Source organism: Coregonus lavaretus, assembly GCF_964263955.1.
Source record: "Coregonus lavaretus genome assembly, chromosome: 34".
NCBI classification, from domain to species: Eukaryota; Metazoa; Chordata; class Actinopteri; order Salmoniformes; family Salmonidae; genus Coregonus; species Coregonus lavaretus.
The window spans coordinates 18,331,806-18,349,363 of record NC_140021.1 but is presented as its reverse complement, the minus strand read 5'-3'; the positions used below and the strand labels follow the sequence as shown (position 1 = coordinate 18,349,363).

The following is a 17,558-nucleotide window of genomic DNA, read 5'->3' as shown; positions in this document are numbered from 1 at the left end:
GATCTGGAGACTGGCTAGGCCACTCCAGGACCTTGAAATGCTTCTTACGAAGCCACTCCTTCGTTGCCTGGGCGGTGTGTTTGGGATCATTGTCATGCTGAAAGACCCAGCCACGTTTTATCTTCAATGCCCTTGCTGATGGAAGGAAGTTTTCACTCAAAATCTCACGATACATGGCCCCATTCATTCTTTCCTTTACACGGATCAGTCGTCCTGGTCCCTTTGCAGAAAAACAGCCCCAAAGCATGATGTTTCCACCCCCATGCTTCACAGTAGGTATGGTGTTCTTTGGATGCAATCAGCATTCTTTGTCCTCCAAACACGACGAGTTGAGTTTTTACCAAAAAGTTCTATTTTGGTTTCATCTGACCATATGACATTCTCCCAATCCTCTTCTGGATCATCCAAATGCACTCTAGCAAACTTCAGACGGGCCTGGACATGTACTGGCTTAAGCAGGGGGACACGTCTGGCACTGCAGGATTTGAGTCCCTGGCGGCGTAGTGTGTTACTGATGGTAGGCTTTGTTACTTTGGTCCCAGCTCTCTGCAGGTCATTCACTAGGTCCCCCCGTGTGGTTCTGGGATTTTTGCTCACCGTTCTTGTGATCATTTTGACCCCACGGGGTGAGATCTTGCGTGGATCCCCAGATCGAGGGAGATTATCAGTGGTCTTGTATGTCTTCCATTTCCTAATAATTGCTCCCACAGTTGATTTCTTCAAACCAAGCTGCTTACCTATTGCAGATTCAGTCTTCCCAGCCTGATGCAGGTCTACAATTTTGTTTCTGGTGTCCTTTGACAGCTCTTTGGTCTTGGCCATAGTGGAGTTTGGAGTGTGACTGTTTGAGGTTGTGGACAGGTGTCTTTTATACTGATAACAAGTTCAAACAGGTGCCACTAATACAGGTAACGAGTGGAGGACAGAGGAGCCTCTTAAAGAAGAAGTTACAGGTCTGTGAGAGCCAGAAATCTTGCTTGTTTGTAGGTGACCAAATACTTATTTTCCACCATAATTTGCAAATAAATTCATTAAAAATCCTACAATGTGATTTTCTGGATTTTTTTTCTCAATTTGTCTGTCATAGTTGACGTGTACCTATGATGAAAATTACAGACCTCTCTCATCTTTTTAAGTGGGAGAACTTGCACAATTGGTGGCTGACTAAATACTTTTTATCCCCACTGTATAACATTAACTTCACATAAGCTCACGTGATCACAAAAGATCACGTGATCACGTGCAATTCATGTGGTTTTTCCGTAAGGGGTGTGTGTGTGCGTGTGCCTGTGTGTGTGTGTCCAAACCCAGTTCACATATACAGTACGTGGTTGTGTTGTAGCCATACTGGTTTTTCCATGCAGCCTCTCTTCTTCTTGAGATCATTCCATTTCCTTCTCCAAGATAAGATTTCCCTGAGAGCGTTCTCCTTTAATGTAGGTCAATTCAATGACCTACATTGGACTCAATGATGATAATTACACTTGGCAATGCTAACCAGGTCCGCTTCTCCTATACACTCAGTGAGATTTGTGTGTGTATGAGAGAGAAAGAGAGCGATAGGGATAGAGAGAGAGAAAGAGAAAGAGAGAAAGAGATGGATAGATAGAAATAGAGTGCATGCGCGAGTGAGCGCGAGTGAGAGTAGCTGAGAAAATATTTTACTTTTTTGTCGATCTGCCTTTAAATAACTGTGAAATGAATGCTCCTTTATTGAAGTTTAATAAAAGGTTTTGTATGTATGAATAGCTTTGGTGTTTATCTCCCCTGCTATCAAGTACAGAAGCAGAAAGGAGAGGAGATCTATGTCTCAAATGACACTCTATTCCTTACACAACTTTTGACTGGATCCATACGGCTCTGGTCAAAAGTGGTACACTATATAGGGAATAGAGTGGCATTTGTGACACGGCCAAGATCTGTCTGTTATCTGACCTAGGTAATCCTGAGACAGGGAAGACTTCAGTACTTCAGGAGGATGCTCAAAGCAGGTCTTTGATAACACTGAATGCTCTGATCAAACGTCACCACCACTAACTCCTCCAGGCAGTGAAGAAGCCAGAGTTTTGTCATCAAGAGCTGCCACCTAAAAAATCTGCCATGTTTAGCAGTAGAAGCTTCTTATTCTACATTGAGACAACATAACTGCAGTAAAGCACTAGATCAGTGATATGCAACTCACAAGATGTACTTTGGGAAGTAACTGGCATCAATATTGCACTTCAAATCAGAGGAGCAAGAATGCTGGGTTCTCTATAGCAAACATTTATTCCAATATTGAGACAACACACAATTGCCATCTACCCTGATACATGTGCACCGAATGTTCAGAAGGATTTGTGGAGATAAACCAACCAAGGACATCCTAGAAAGCATGCAGAAATCATTCATTCTCAATTTGCACCAGTTTTATCTAAATATCTTCTCTTTGACCACAGTGTAATAATAACAACACACTTTATATATACCAAACATTACCTACAATTTCATATATTGATTGAGAACCAGTTCTCATTTTCAGTTACAATCTATCAAATTAAAAAAACAACCTGAAAAATAGGGACCTGATATGATAATATACTGTATATCTTGTTAAAAAGATTGTCAATCAACTTGTTTCTTTTTTTATACGAACAATTGGATAAAGGCATCATTTACAATAATACTCTATGTTCTACAGCATCTCAGAATGACCATGCAGAGGGCTACATTGCTTAAATTAGTAATATAGAATAGGCTTGATATATAAATATGTTTCGTTAAAGATAGCCTTTGGCACAAATAGTTCATTATTCAAAAGTAATAAAAGGAAAGAAAAGCAGTCTAAAAATACCTCATAGATCACAGTCTCATAACATTGGGTCAAATCCTTCTTATAGTAGCTAGAATAAAACCTCAATTAGATATGATTGATATGCACAGTTTAATAATTAATACAGTATTAAGGTCCTTGCAATGGAAAATTATCTGAAATATAAAATGGAATCGTAACCCAAGATAAAATAGAAGTCAAAAGCAGAAGAAAAAGCCTGGAGTAAAAGTACACTCTTGTCATCAATAGATAACATGTACAAGAATCACCACTTTACCTTTACTGTGTCTACTCAACTGTAAAATATACAAGGAGTGAACAGAATACCTCTGTCCTCTGCTACAGTGTAACTTATATCACAGAGAAGCACAGTGTTTTACAGAGACAGTTTCAGTCATGATACCCAGAGCCTATGACTCAAATGCTACTAAGAAAGATTTGTAAAGAAAGTAGAATGAGCATTTTAAACCGGCCTATATATCAGTGTAGTCTGCATGACAGTTTACACACACACACACACACACACACACAGCTTTTTGAGTCCCAAATAGCACCCTATTCCCTACATATATCAGGAATAGTGTGCCATTTCAGCCTAGCCTCAAAGACAAGACGTAACATACTGTAGTAAACATAAACCTGTGACAGTCAAATTAGTACGATATGTTACGTTTGGTATGGTTACATAAGACATAAGGATAACAAATGGAGGGAGGTTGGTCGGGGTGGACGGCTCATCGTATAAGGTGAACGCCTGCAACTGAAAGGTTGCATTGTTTGAATCACTTCATGACCATTTTTGCATTTTCGCTAATTAGCAACTTTGCAAATACTTACTATTTTTTTGCTACTTTGCAACTACTTAAGATGTTAGCTAACCCTTCCACTAACACCTAACACTAACTCCTAACCTTAACCTTAACCCTAACCTTAACCCCTAACCCCTAGCCTAGCTAACGTTAACCACCTAGCCACCTAGCTAGCTAACGTTAGCCACAACAAATTGGAATTCGTAACATATCATACATATTGCAAATTTGTAACATATGGTACGAATTGCAATTCGTAACGTATCATACGAAATGGATGATGGACATACACAAATTAATACATACCATACGATTCGTAACATATCATCACAAATGGAGGGAGACAGATTTACTTTTACTATGTTACGTCTACCCCTGAGTCCAAGTTGGCCATTTGGGATGCAGCCACTATGTAAATCATGTACAGTATGTTGGTAGAATAAATCCAAACAGTGTTATTGTGATAGAACAAACACAACCTGGTCATTGAATATAAAGGTGTAGGAACCACAGTTTTTTTAGTGCAGTTCACAGCATATTGAATTTAGCTACAGTAGGAATGCTAAGCACTTATGGTCATCAACACAGTTGTCTCTAGGGTATGTGGCATCTATACAGCAAATAATACAAAAGGTAGTTCCTAACTATATCAAGTTCCTAATTTTCTGTCTATTTATTTGTACTCTATGCACAGTATTTCATCTAAATCCGGGGTGTCAAACATACGGGGGTCCATTCCGGCCTGTGGGTGGTTTGAGTAAGAACTCAATATACTTAAAAAATACTAAAACTAAATCAAACTGGGTAGAAATGATAATGGTCCTACATTCATACAGTTTCTTGACTGTGTCCAGCTCGCTAATTATCACCAAAATGAAAGCCAGACAGTCAGGGAGCATTGAACATTTCAGAATTGATGGATAGAGGACTATTTCTTGCACACTGATCTAAATAGTGTGGGTGGTTTAGCACCAAGTTCAAAACGATTTACGATGCAGGCAATTAAAGGATTTTCGTTTATATAGTTATGGTGCACAACTTTGGAATATCCCACTAAAACATTACATAGGGGTAGTATGGAACTTTGCGGAAAAAAAGGAAAACAAAAACTTTGATAACCCACTTTTGAAAATATTTCAAATTGGACACAATTCCAGTGTTATTATGCTTCTATTAGAGTACATAAGAACATAGTAAACCACTCTACAACACCAACAAGGTTGTGCTTTTGTGGGAACAATTACAAATATCATGCTGAATAAAGCCTGCTTTGTGACTAATAAAATGTATCTGGATACGTTTGGAGATGGATTGGCTCTTATCACAGATGCAGTGGGAGAGGTCAACATCCCCAACAGTGCAACAATCCCTCCCACTGACACTGTTATTTTCTTGAAAATTCAGTCAACATCCAAGTGAACAAGGGCAGTATGCCAAATGGCACCCTCTTTCCTATATAGTGCACTACTTTTGACCAGATCCCTATGGGTCCTGGTCAAAAGCAGGTACTATATAGGGAATACAGTGCCATTTGGGAGACAGCCAAGTGACCACACTCTTCTCTACAGACCGGGTGTTGATGAAGTCCCCTTGTAGAAAACGTTCCTGGTGTTATCCGGGCTGTTCCCTCGCTCTGGGATCAGGATGATATTCCCTTTCCCTTTCCTCCGGAGCGTGGAGTCCCGGCTGGAGGTCACAGAGTGGGGCTCTGAGGGGACCTCACCCCCCTCTACTGGGGTCACTCTGATGGTGGTGATGCCCTGCTGCAGGTGGAGGGAGTGCTCCCCGCCCCCTGCGTTCTGTGCATTGGTGGCAGCAGTGGGATTCGCCTGTCTCCTCCTGTCTATGGAGCCAATGGAGCCGTCCCTCATGGGCAGGGACTCGCAGCTCTCTGAATCTCTGTTCAGGTCATTCAGCTCGAAGGACTGGCCCTGGCTGCACCCACTGATACCACCACCCCCACACTGGTCCTGGGACCTCCAGGTCTTCCAGGAACCCCCACTGCTAATATCCGTCGAAGGGGCGTGAACCATGGGGTTGTTGTTGTTCTCAGGATGGGCGTCCACCCTCACGATGGCTCCAGTGCTGCCTGAGATGCTGCCCACGGAGCTGCCCAACGTGCTGCATGTCGTGCCCATGGGATTTGGTTCTTTCAGGGCTCTATAGCGGAGGGACCCTCCGGTGTAGCCGTCCATGCAGCCCTCGTCCATGCTCTTGGAATGAGTCTGAAGCAGACCCTGCTGTTTGGACATGGCAATCACCTGCATGATCCGCGGCTGCTGGCTGCCATTGATAGTCATGCATGGGGCATTTGCCTTCTCAGCCGCCTTCACCCAGTTAACATGAGCCCCACTATTGTATATATCACCGCCGCCTACATCTCCCCCACCCATCTTGGGCAAGGGGTTGTTGAGGTTCTCATGGGTCTCCTCTGGGATATGGACCAGCTGTGAAGAACCAGGTCGGGACTGCATAGAGACTCTGGCCCCTCCTGTGATGCCGCTGCAGTCTCTGGGTAGTGTGGTGCTGGCCCCGGTGGCTAGCTTCACATACTGCGTTGGCAGATCGACACCGTTTATCCCCACGGCCGAAGGCTCGGAGCTGTACCTCATGGAGTCCATGCTCCCCCGGTGGTGGGGTGACTGGGCCACCTCGCCCTCCATCACCTAATAAGAAGAAGAAAAAGAAGAAGACGAAAATATATTTATTCAACTTCTATAGCTCTTTTCATTTCAGAAAGAAAGATGCATTTCAATGCGTTTAAAGATGAGAAGAAACAAGCATTATATAAACATATCATTAGTTATAAAATTATAAATTGTATTAATTGTTTAACCTGCAGGGAGTGCTTTCGGCTCTCTTGGTTCTTGCTCTTCCACTGAGAGAGGAGCTGTTTGGAGCGGGAGGAGTCCATGGAGACATGGTGACTATGGTGGATGGTGGTGTTGCGGCGCGTGCCGGTGTCCATCGCTGGGGTGTGGACACGGGGAAGGGTGTGGCTGAACGTCACCTGAGGGTAGCAATTTGTAACCTTATTTATTCAAAATAATTTTTTAAGTTATGTTACAGCAAAATGTTTTTAATAACTATTTTTAGTAACCTGTAAAAATACTGAAAGACCAATAGAGTAAAATAAAGTATGTTGAATATCTGCTGTGGTCTTGCTGAAGCAAGCACACTAATTACATTCAATAAACAGTCACCATGCTCTCCTTTCCCATGGGGCTGCGGGGTGAGGTTATGACCTCCACGTCAGCGCTGGACCTCTTCAGGTTGGTGAGGGAACCAGAGGAGGGGTCTCGGTGGTGGGGGTTATGGTGGAGGATGCCCTCAGAGTGGGAGGTAGAGAGGCCGTCCATATTGCCGCTGCAGCTCTTCACCTGTAAATGGCGCACTGCTTCCTGGCTGATGTGAGGTAAAGGACAGGGAACACAGGGCTGGGGAGGAGGGCAGTTGCAGCTATCCTCATTGGGCTGAAAGTTCCCCACTGCATAAAGACTCTGGAGACAGAGGAGAGACAGAGCTTTAAAATAGGATCTCTCATACACACAATCTCTTCAGTCCAAATCCTTTCAAACAAACAAGTACTGTAGCAACTGTACATCAAATTAGGATTTTTCATCAGTAAAATAGCTATCTGTAACAGTCTATATACCATAAAACACAAACAATAAGAAGTATCTCTAAGAAAGTATCAGCAGAACGTACTAAGTAGACAGCTATTCCCCCGCCCAGCAGAAAGCCCAGGTAGACATCAATAGCATGGTTCTTGTATTGGATGATCCGGGTCAGCCCACAAATGATAGCACAGATGATGAAGGAGAAGACCAGCAGAGGTTTCAGTAGTTTAGAAGACTCAGTCAGTGTGCTGTTGAAGTACATCTACAGATGACCAAGGACACAAAGGCATTGTCATCATCAATATCATCATTATCATTATCGTCATTCATGTCATCATCATCATAATTGTCGTTGTTGAGATCATCATCATCATTATCATCATCATCATCATCATCATTATCATCATCAACAACTGCAATTGACTCAGCTACCTTAGCTTGTGGCTGAAATCCTTATGCAACAATCCACATTGTCTGCGAGATTTTAAACCACAACTAGGCCTACATGAATGAATAACATTGCCATGCCTTTCCATTAAAAAATGTCAACTAAGCACATTAAACCACACAGCTCCATGCAAATCCATTAATTTAGCTCTAGATGCTGCTGCATGTCTCCCCCTATGAGAAAGAACCGAGTGCATCCCAAATGGGATCCTATTACCTATAATTGTGCACTACGTCTGACCAGGGCCCATAGAGCTCTGGTCAAAAGCAGTGCACTATGTAGGGAATATGGTGCCATTTGGGACACATTTTCTGGATTTGTATAGTATGATTGTCTGGTCGTGTTCCAGCAGCTGTGAGTCAGCATCCAGCATCCTCCCCCTCAAAGCGACTTTATTACAGCAGATTTATTACTACCAGCCCCTACTGTGGACACAGCCAGTGCTCGCTACTGTTCAGACCTGGGTTCAAATAGTATTTGTTTTCAAATATTTTCAGCGTTTGATATAGCCTTCCTGGAGTGTCAGATATATATATTTTTTTTTTGTGGCACTTTTGGGACTATTCCTTTGGTTTCCAATGCACAAGGTAAGCTTGATCAAGTGTAGCTAAAGTAGTCAAAATACAACAAATACTATTTGAACCCAGGTCTGCTACTGTCTCTCCTGTGAGTAGTGGCTAATGCGGCCTAGCGGCATGCATCATCTACCCTCAGGCACCTGAGGCTTTGGGTTCTTTAGTGCCTGTCAGCATTTACAGACTCATCTGCTATAGTGGTGCAGGAAAACACTTCTGTTGTTAGTCTAACCTTGAGGATTATGGGAGACGTTTATAGTTATTCGGTCTGACAGTGTGATGTATTGGATGTGCTGTATGTAAAAGCTAAAATACTATATAGACTACATAGTGGACCTAGAGTGCCCAGAAAGTACTGACTTTTTCCACATTTTGTTGTGTTACAGCCTGAATTTAAAATTGATTAAATTGAGATTTTGTTTCATTGATTTACACACAATACTCCATAATGTCAAAGTGGAATTATGTTTTTAGAAATGTTTACAAATTAATTAAAAATCAAAAGCTGAAATGTCTTGAGTCAAGAAGTATTCAACCCTTTTGTTATGGCAAGCCTAAATAAGTTCATGAGTAAGAATGTGCTTAACAAGTCACATAATAAGTTGCATAGACTCACTCTGTGTGCAATAATAGTGTTTAACATGATTTCTTAACAATGACTACCCCATCTCTGTACCCAACAGATACAATTATATGTAAGGTCCCTCAGTCAAGCAGTGAATTTCAGGCACAGATTCAACCGCAAAGACCAGGGAGGTTTCCAATGGTGCGCAAAGGGCACCTATTTCTAGATGGACAAAAATATATATCCATTTGAGCATTGTGCAGTTATTAATTACACTTTGGATGGTGTATCAATACAACCTGTCACTAAAAAGATGCAGGTGCTCAGGGATTTCACCATGAGGCCAATGGTGATTTTAAAACAGTTATAGAGTTTAATGGCTGTGACAGGAGATAACTGAGGATGGATTAACAACATTGTAGTAACTCCACTATACTAACATAAATGACAGAGTGAAAAGAAGGAAGCTTGTACAGAATAAAATAATACTGCAAAAAATGTGCCAAAACATTTTACTTTTTATTTTTATCTGTTTGGGACAGATCAAACACAACACATCACTGAGTACCACTCTTCATATTTTCAAGCATGGGGGTGGCTGCATCATGTTATGGGTATGCTTGTCATCTGCAAGGACTAGGGAGTTTTTTAGGATAAAAATAAACGGAATAGAGCTAAGCACAGGCAAACTCCTAGAGGAAATCTTGGTTCGGTCTGCTTTCCAGCAGGCACTGGGAGACAAATTCACCTTTCAGCAGGACAATTACCAAATATACACTGGAGTTGCTTACCAAGATGACATTACATTTTTCTGTGTGGCCTAGATACAGTATTGAGTTAAATTGGCTTGAAAATCTATGGCAAGACTTTAAAATGTCTGTCTAGCAATGATCAACTGTCACGCCCTGACTCAGAGGACGCTTAAATGTTGAGTCAGGGTGTGTATATTCTTTGTTGTGTGTGTTCTATGTTTCAATCTATTATGTGTAGATCTATGTTGGCCGGTGTGGTTCCCAATCAGAGGCAGCTGTAGCTCGTTGTCTCTGATTTGGGATCATACTTAGGCAGCCTATTGGCACTAGTGGGTTGTGGGATCTTGTTCCGGTTAAGGTATGTTGTGTGTGCTACCTTGGACTTCACGTTTCGTTTCCTTTGTTGTTTTGTCGTGTGTTTATTAAGTTCAATAAACATGTACGCATATCACGCTGCGCCTTGGTCTGACCCGTCATTCAACGAACGTGACAGAAGATCCCACCAAACGAGGACCAAGCAGCGTGCCCAGGCGGAGCGGATGGCCATGTCACAGGTGGCCAAATTGTGGTCATGGGAGAAGATATTTGCGGGGAAAGGACCATGGGCTAAGTTAGATGCCCAGGCAGGAGAGGAGCAACGGCAACACGGAGGAGGCCGGTCGAGGAGGAAGCCCGAGAAGCAGCCCCAATAAAAAACAATTTTTTGGGGGGGCACACAGGGTGGTTGGCGGAGCCTAGGGTTAGAGCAGAGCCAACTCCCCGTACTCACGCAAAGAGGCGTATGACTGGGCAAGCTCCGTGTTATGCGGAGCTACGTACTGTGTCGCCAGTGCGCCGGCACAGTCCTGTACGTTCTGTACTTGCACCACGCACGTGCCATGCGAAGATGGGCATCCAGCCAGGACGGGGTGTGCCGGCTCAACGCTCCTGGTCTCCAGAACGCCTCCTCGGTCCCGCATATCCTGCGCCAGTTCTACGAACTGTATTGCCAGTGCGCGTGCACAGCCCAGTGCGTCCTGTGCCAGCACCCCGTACGTGTAGTTCGAAAGTGGGCAGCCAGCCAGGACGGGTTGTGCCAGCTCTCCACTCTAGACCTCCAGTCCGCCTCCACAGTCCGGCCCGGCCTGTTCCTGCTCCTCGCACCAAGCCAGTGGTGCGCGTCGCCAGCCCGGCCCGGCCTGTTCTTGCTCCTCGCACCAAGCCAGTGGTGCGCGTCGCCAGCCCGGCCCGGCCTGTTCCTGCTCCTCGCACCAAGCCAGTGGTGCGCGTCGCCAGCCCGGCCAGGCCTGTTCCTGCTCCTCGCACCAAGACAGTGGTGCGCGTCTCCAGTCCGGCCCGGCCTGTTCCTGCTCCTCGCATTAGCCAGTGGTGCGCGTCGCCGGCCCGGCCTGTTCCTGCTCCTCGCACCAAGCCAGTGGTGCGCGTCACCAGCCCGGCCCGGCCTGTTCCTGCTCCTCGCACCAAGCCAGTGGTGCGCGTCGCCAGTCCAGTCCGGCCCGGCCTGTTCCTGCTCCTCGCACCAAGCCAGTGGTGCGCGTCGCCAGTCCGGCCCGGCCTGTTCCTGCCCCTCGCACCAAGCCAGTGGTGCGTGTTCCTAGTGCGGTCCGGCCCGTGCCTGCTCCTCGCACCAGACCAGTGGTGCGTTTGTCCAGTCCGGCACGGCCCGTGCCCGTTCCACCGGTGCCTGGTCCGGCACCGGTCAGCTGCTCCACTCCGGAGTCAAAGCAGTCCGCTCCACCGGTGCCTGATCCAGTTCCGGTCAGCTGTTCCACTCCGGAGCCAGAGTAGTCTGCTCCACCGGTGCCTGATCCAGCTCCGGTCAGCTGCTCCACTCCGGAGCCAGAGCAGTCTGCTCCACCGGTGCCTGATCCAGCTCCGGTCAGCTGCGCCACTCCGGAGCCAGAGCAGTCCGCTCCACCGGGGTCTAGTCCAGCTCCGGTCAGCGGCTCCACTCCGGAGCCAGAGCAGTCCGCTCCACCGGTGCCTGATCCAGCTCCGGTCAGCGACTCCACTCCGGTGCCAGAGCAGTCCGCTCCACCGGTGCCCAGTCCAGCTCCGGTCAGTGGCTCCAGTCCAGACCATGACGTCAGCCCCTCTCCAGGCTCGGGGTCTCCCACACCAGGGTCCAGACAGGGCCTGGCGTATCGTGGGAGGAAGGAGAGGGGAAGCAGTGCGCCGAGGTCCAGACCAGACCAGGGGCGCAACAGGGAGGCGGAGAGTGAGAGGTCGTCACGCCCCGAGCCGGATCCGCCTCCGAGGCGGAATGCCCACCCGGCCCCTACCCTGTTATGTTTATGTTGTGCGGTCAGGGGGGGGGGGGGGTACTGTCACGACCTGACTCAGGGGACGCTTAAATGTTGAGTCAGGGTGTGTATATTCTTTGTTGTGTGTGTTCTATGTTTCGATCTATTATGTGTAGATCTATGTTGGCCAGTGTGGTTCCCAATCAGAGGCAGCTGTAGCTCGTTGTCTCTGATTTGGGATCATACTTAGGCAGCCTATTGGCACTAGTGGGTTGTGGGATCTTGTTCCGGTTAAGGTATGTTGTGTGTGTTACCTTGGACTTCACGTTTCGTTTCCTTTGTTGTTTTGTCGTGTGTTTATTAAGTTCAATAAACATGTACGCATATCACGCTGCGCCTTGGTCTGACCCGTCATTCAACGAACGTGACATCAACAACCAACTTGACAGTGCTTGAATAATTTTTTTAAGGATAATGGGCAAATAATGAACAATCCAGGTGCGCAAAGCTTTTAGAGACTTACCCAGAAAGACATAGCTGTAATTGCTACCAAAGGTGATTCTAACATGTATTGACTCAGGGGGTTGAATCCTTATCCAATCAAGATACACTGAACAAAAATATAAACGCAACATGCAACAATTTCAAAGATTTTACTGAGTTAACAGTTCATATAAGGAAATCAGTTAACTGAAATAAATAAATTAGGCCCCAATCTATGAATTTCACATGACTGGAAATACAGATATGCATCTGTTGGTCACAGATACCTTTTTAAAAAAGGTAGGCGCGTGGATCAGAAAACCAGTCAGTATCTGGTGTGACCACCATTTGCCTCATGCAGCGCGACACATCTCCTTCGAATAGAGTTGATCAGGCTGTTGATTGTGGCGTGTAGAATGTTGTCCCACTCCTCTTCAATGGCTACGTGAAGTTGCTGGATATTGGCGGGAATTGGAACACGCTGTCGTATACGTCGATCCAGAGCATCCCACACATACTCAATGGGTGACATGTCTGGTGAGTATGCAGCCATGGAAGAACTGGGACATTTTCAGCTTCCAAGAATTGCATTATCATGCTGAAACGTGAGGTGATGGTGGCAGATGAATGGCACGACAATGGGCCTCAGGATCTCGTCAGGGTATCTCTGTGAATTCAAATTGCCATCAGTAAAATGAAATTCTGTTCGTTGTCCATAACTTATGCCTGCCCATACCATAACCCCACCGCCACCATGGGGCACTCTGTTCACAACGTTGACATCAGCAAACCGCTCGCCCACACGACACCATACATGCTGTTTGCCATCTGCCCGGTACAGTTGAAACCGGGATTCATCCGTGAAGAGCACACTTCTCCATCATGCCAGTGGCCATCGAAGGTGAGCATTTGCCCACTGAAGTCGGTTACGACGCCGAACTGCAGTCAGGTCAAGATTCTGGTGAGGACAACGAGCACGCAGATGAGCTTCCCTGAGATGGTTTCTGACAGTTTGTGGAGAAATTATTTGGTTGTGCAAACCCACAGTTTCATCAGCTATCCGGGTGTCTGGACTCAGACGATCCTGCAGGTGAAGAAGCCGAATGTGGAGGTCCTGGGATGGCGTGGTTACAAGTGGTCTACCGTTGTGAGGCAGATTGGATGCACTGCAAAATTCTCAAAAAACTATATTGGAAGCTGCTTATGGTAGAAAAATTAACATTCAATTCTCTGGCAACAGTTTTGGTGGAAATTCCTGCAGTCAGCATGCCAATTGCATGCTCCCTCAAAACTTGAGACATCTGTGGCATTGTGTTGTGTGACAAAACTGCACATTTTAGAGTGGCTTTTTATTGTCCCCAGCACAAGGTGCATCTGTGTAATCATCATGCTGTTTAATCAGCTTCTTGATATGCCATACCTGTAAAATGGATGGATTATCTTGGCAAAGGAGAAATGCTCACTAACAGGGATGTAAACAAATTTGAGAGAAATAAGCTTTGTGTGTGTACGGAAAATGTCTGGGATCTTTTATTTCAGCTCATGAAACCTTTAAGAGTGTGCTCCTAATCTCAGCTCGTTACCTGTATAAAAGACACCTGGGAGCCAGAAATCTTTCTGATTGAGAGGGGGTCAAATACTCATTTCCCTCATTAAAATGCAAATCAATTTATAACATTTTTGACATGCGTTTTCCTGGATTTTGTTGTTGTTATTCTGTCTCTCACTGTTCAAATAAACCTACCATTAAAATTATAGACTGATCATGTCTTTGTCAGTGGGCAAACGTACAAAATCAGCAGGGGATCAAATACTTTTTTCCCTCACTGTATATTTCAGTCTTCTGAAACTTCTATATAAAGTGTAATATTGTGATGCAAACTCAAAATTGAATAGATTTCAACTCTATAGCTGACATGGTACAGGTGTCTTCTTTTTTCAAGCCCAGAACCATGTGTGTGATGTGTATACTTTTGTTTCAAAGTAGATTTGTTTAAGACTACCAAGAAACACTGTGTGACCCTGATTTAGCCCACAGTAGTAAAAGGTAAAATTTTCTTCCACTTTGACATTACATAGTATTTTCTGTAGATCATTGACAAAAAATGACAATTCAATTCATTTTAATCCCACTTAGTAACACAACAAAATGGGGAAAGGGTTGTAAATACTTTCTGAAGGCACTGTATTCAACTACATAGCACACTCATACAACTACATAGTACACACAAACAACGACATAGTACACGCATACAGCTACATAGTACCCACATATACAACATGCAAATGGCATAATTGATCTGATAAAATATTGGTTTCTAGTCTACATCATTGGGGCCTAGACTACATAAAAAGGTTGGCCTGAATCAGATGTAGGTTCCTCACCCCGACCCCAACCCACCCCTATATATATAGATATAGATAGATAGATAGATAGATAGATAGATAGATAGATAGATAGATAGATAGATAGATAGATAGATAGATAGATAGATAGATAGATAGAGTATACAGTACCAGTCAAAAGTTACATACTCATTCAAGGGTTTTTCTTTATTTGTTTTACAATTTTCTACATTGTAGAATAATACTGAAGACATCAAAACTATGAAATAACACATATGGAATCATGTAGTAAACAAAAAAGTGTTAAACAAATCAAAATATATGTTATATTTTAGATTCTTCAAAGTAGCCACCCTTTGCCTTAATGGCAGCTTTGCACAATCTTGGCATTCTCTCAACCAGCTTCATGAGGTAGTCACCTGGAAAGCATTTCAATTAACAGGTGTGCCTTGTTAAAAGTTCATTTGTGGAATTTCTTTCCTTCTTAATGTGTTTGAGCCAATCAGTTGTGTTGTGACAAGGTAGAGGGGGTATACAGAAGATAGCCCTATTTGGTAAAAGACCAAGTCCGTATTATGGCAACAACAGCTCAAATAAGCAAAGAGAAATAACAGTCCATCATTACTTTAAGACATGAAGGTCTGTCAATCCGGAAAATTTCAAGAAGTTTAAAATTTTCTTCAAGTGCAGTCGCAAAAAACATCAAGCGCTATGATGCAACTGGCTCTCATGAGGATGCCACAGGAATGGAAGACCCAGAGTTACCTCTGCTGCAGAGGATAAGTTCATTAGAGTTACCAGCCTCAGAAATTGCAGTCCAAATAAATGCTTCACAGAGTTAAAGTAACACATCTCAACATCAACTGTTCAGAGGAGACTGCGTGAATCAGGCCTTCATGGTCGAATTGCTGCAAAGATACCACTACTAAAGGACACCAATAAGAAGAAGAGACTTGCTTGGGCCAAGAAACACAAGCAATGGACATTAGACCGGTGGAAATCTGTCCTTTGGTCTGATGAGTCCAAATTTGAGATTTTTGGTTCCAACCGCCGTGTCTTTGTGAGACGCGGTGTGGGTGACCAGATGGTCTCCGCATGTGTGGTTCCCACCGTGAAGCATGGAGGAGGAGGTGTGATTGTGTGGGGATGCTTTGCTGGTGACACTGTCAGTTATTTATTTAGAATTCAAGGCACACTTAACCAGCATGACTACCACAGCATTCTACAGCGATACACCATCCCATCTGGTTTGCGCTTAGTGGGACTATAATTTGTTTTTCAACAGGACATTGACCCAACCCACCTCCAGGCTGTGTAAGGGCTATTTGACCAAGAAGGAGAGCGATACTGTAGAGTGTTTGTGTGAGTGTGATGATTACTCACAGAGATGTAGACGGCGGCAAAGGATGCCAGTGTGGCATGCTGAGACGGAAAAGACTTTCTGGAAAGGAAGAAGGAAAGAGGGGAAGAGGAGAGGATGGAAAGAAATAGATAGATAGTTTAGCGTTTGAGCAAACATTGACTGTACAAATCAGTGGAGGACAGTTTTATGCCACGACCATCAAATTAACTCACAATCTGTGTTCTCTACAAATGTTGTTCATGATTGAAAATTGTTTTACCTACACACTGAAGAAGGCTGTTACGCTGAAACGTCTGTGTTTACTTTCCTGATGCAGTAAAAATAAAAATAAATATGGAAAATGAATTAAGCTTTATGTGACATCATTTTGAGTGCGGATCCATCAAACTTGATTATTTATCTGAATTCACAGCTGTTATGCACCAACCAAACTTCTGGGAGAGTGCAATGGTACTTTTTTTATTTACAATCTTGAAAATATCTTATGTATAGCATAAGGTGAGAGAATTCTGTCGAGCTTACAATAGCAGAAACATTACTAAATGCTGCAGTACATCATGTGAGCATAATAGAACCACATACAGGTATGTTACGTTCTGGTCTTTTTACTGTTCTATCTACCACTGGCTCCAATCCGTTAACCCTTTGGGAAAACACAATACAGTAACATCACTACAAAATGTATACTTTCATAGTTGCACATGAGCTTCTTTCAACATAAAAAAACCCTACTGCCCTCTTTTTGACTTGTGTAACTAATTGAAAAGCACAGGTTAAACCATTGTATACAGTGCCTTCAGAAAGTATTCACACCCCATGACTTTTTCCACATTCTGTTGTGTTACAGCCTAAATTTGAAATTGATTAAATTTAGATTATTTGTCACTGGCCTACACACAATACCCAATAATTAATGTCAAAGTGGAATCATGATTTTTTTTTTTTTTTTTTTAATTAATTACAAATGAAAATCTGAGATGTCTTGAGTCAATAAGTATTCAACACTTTTGTTATAGCAAGCCTAAAAAAGTTCAGGAGTAGAAATGTGCATAACAAGTCACAGAATAAGTTGCATGGACTCACTCTGTGTGCAATAACAGTGTTTAACGTGATTTTTGAATGACTACCTCATCTCTGTACCCCCACACGTACAATTATCTGTAAGGTCCCTCAGTCGAGCAGTGCATTTCAAACACAGATTCAACCACAAGGACCAGGGAGGTTTTCCAATGCCTCGCATACCTATTGGTAGATGGGTAAAAAAAGATAAAGCAGACATTGAATAGCCCTTTGAGCATGGTGAAGTTATTAATTACACTTTGGATGGTGTATCAAAATACATCCAGTCACTACAAAGATACAGGTGTCCTTCCTAACTCAGTTGCTGGAGAAGAAGGAAACCGCTCAGGGATTTCACCATGAGATCAATGGTGACTTTAAAACAGTTACAGAGTTTAATGGCTGTGATAGGAGAAAAGTGAGGATGGATCAGCAACATTGTAGTTACTCCACAATACTAACCTAATTGACAGAGTGAAAGAA

The 17,558-nt window shown here is 43.8% G+C and overlaps 1 protein-coding gene across 1 annotated transcript in view; it reads right to left on the bottom strand.

Moving 5' to 3' along the window:
• Positions 1-5,183: 5,183 nt before the first annotated feature.
• plppr4b (phospholipid phosphatase related 4b) overlaps positions 5,184-17,558 on the bottom strand; it is a gene marked incomplete at both ends in the record, with an annotated part of 34,898 nt that continues 22,523 nt past the window's right edge. Inside the window, 5 exon segments of the mRNA XM_084151752.1 lie at positions 5,184-6,287; positions 6,458-6,631; positions 6,825-7,121; positions 7,330-7,503; positions 16,037-16,094. Of these exon segments, the coding sequence (XP_084007878.1) occupies positions 5,184-6,287; positions 6,458-6,631; positions 6,825-7,121; positions 7,330-7,503; positions 16,037-16,094 (1,807 nt within the window).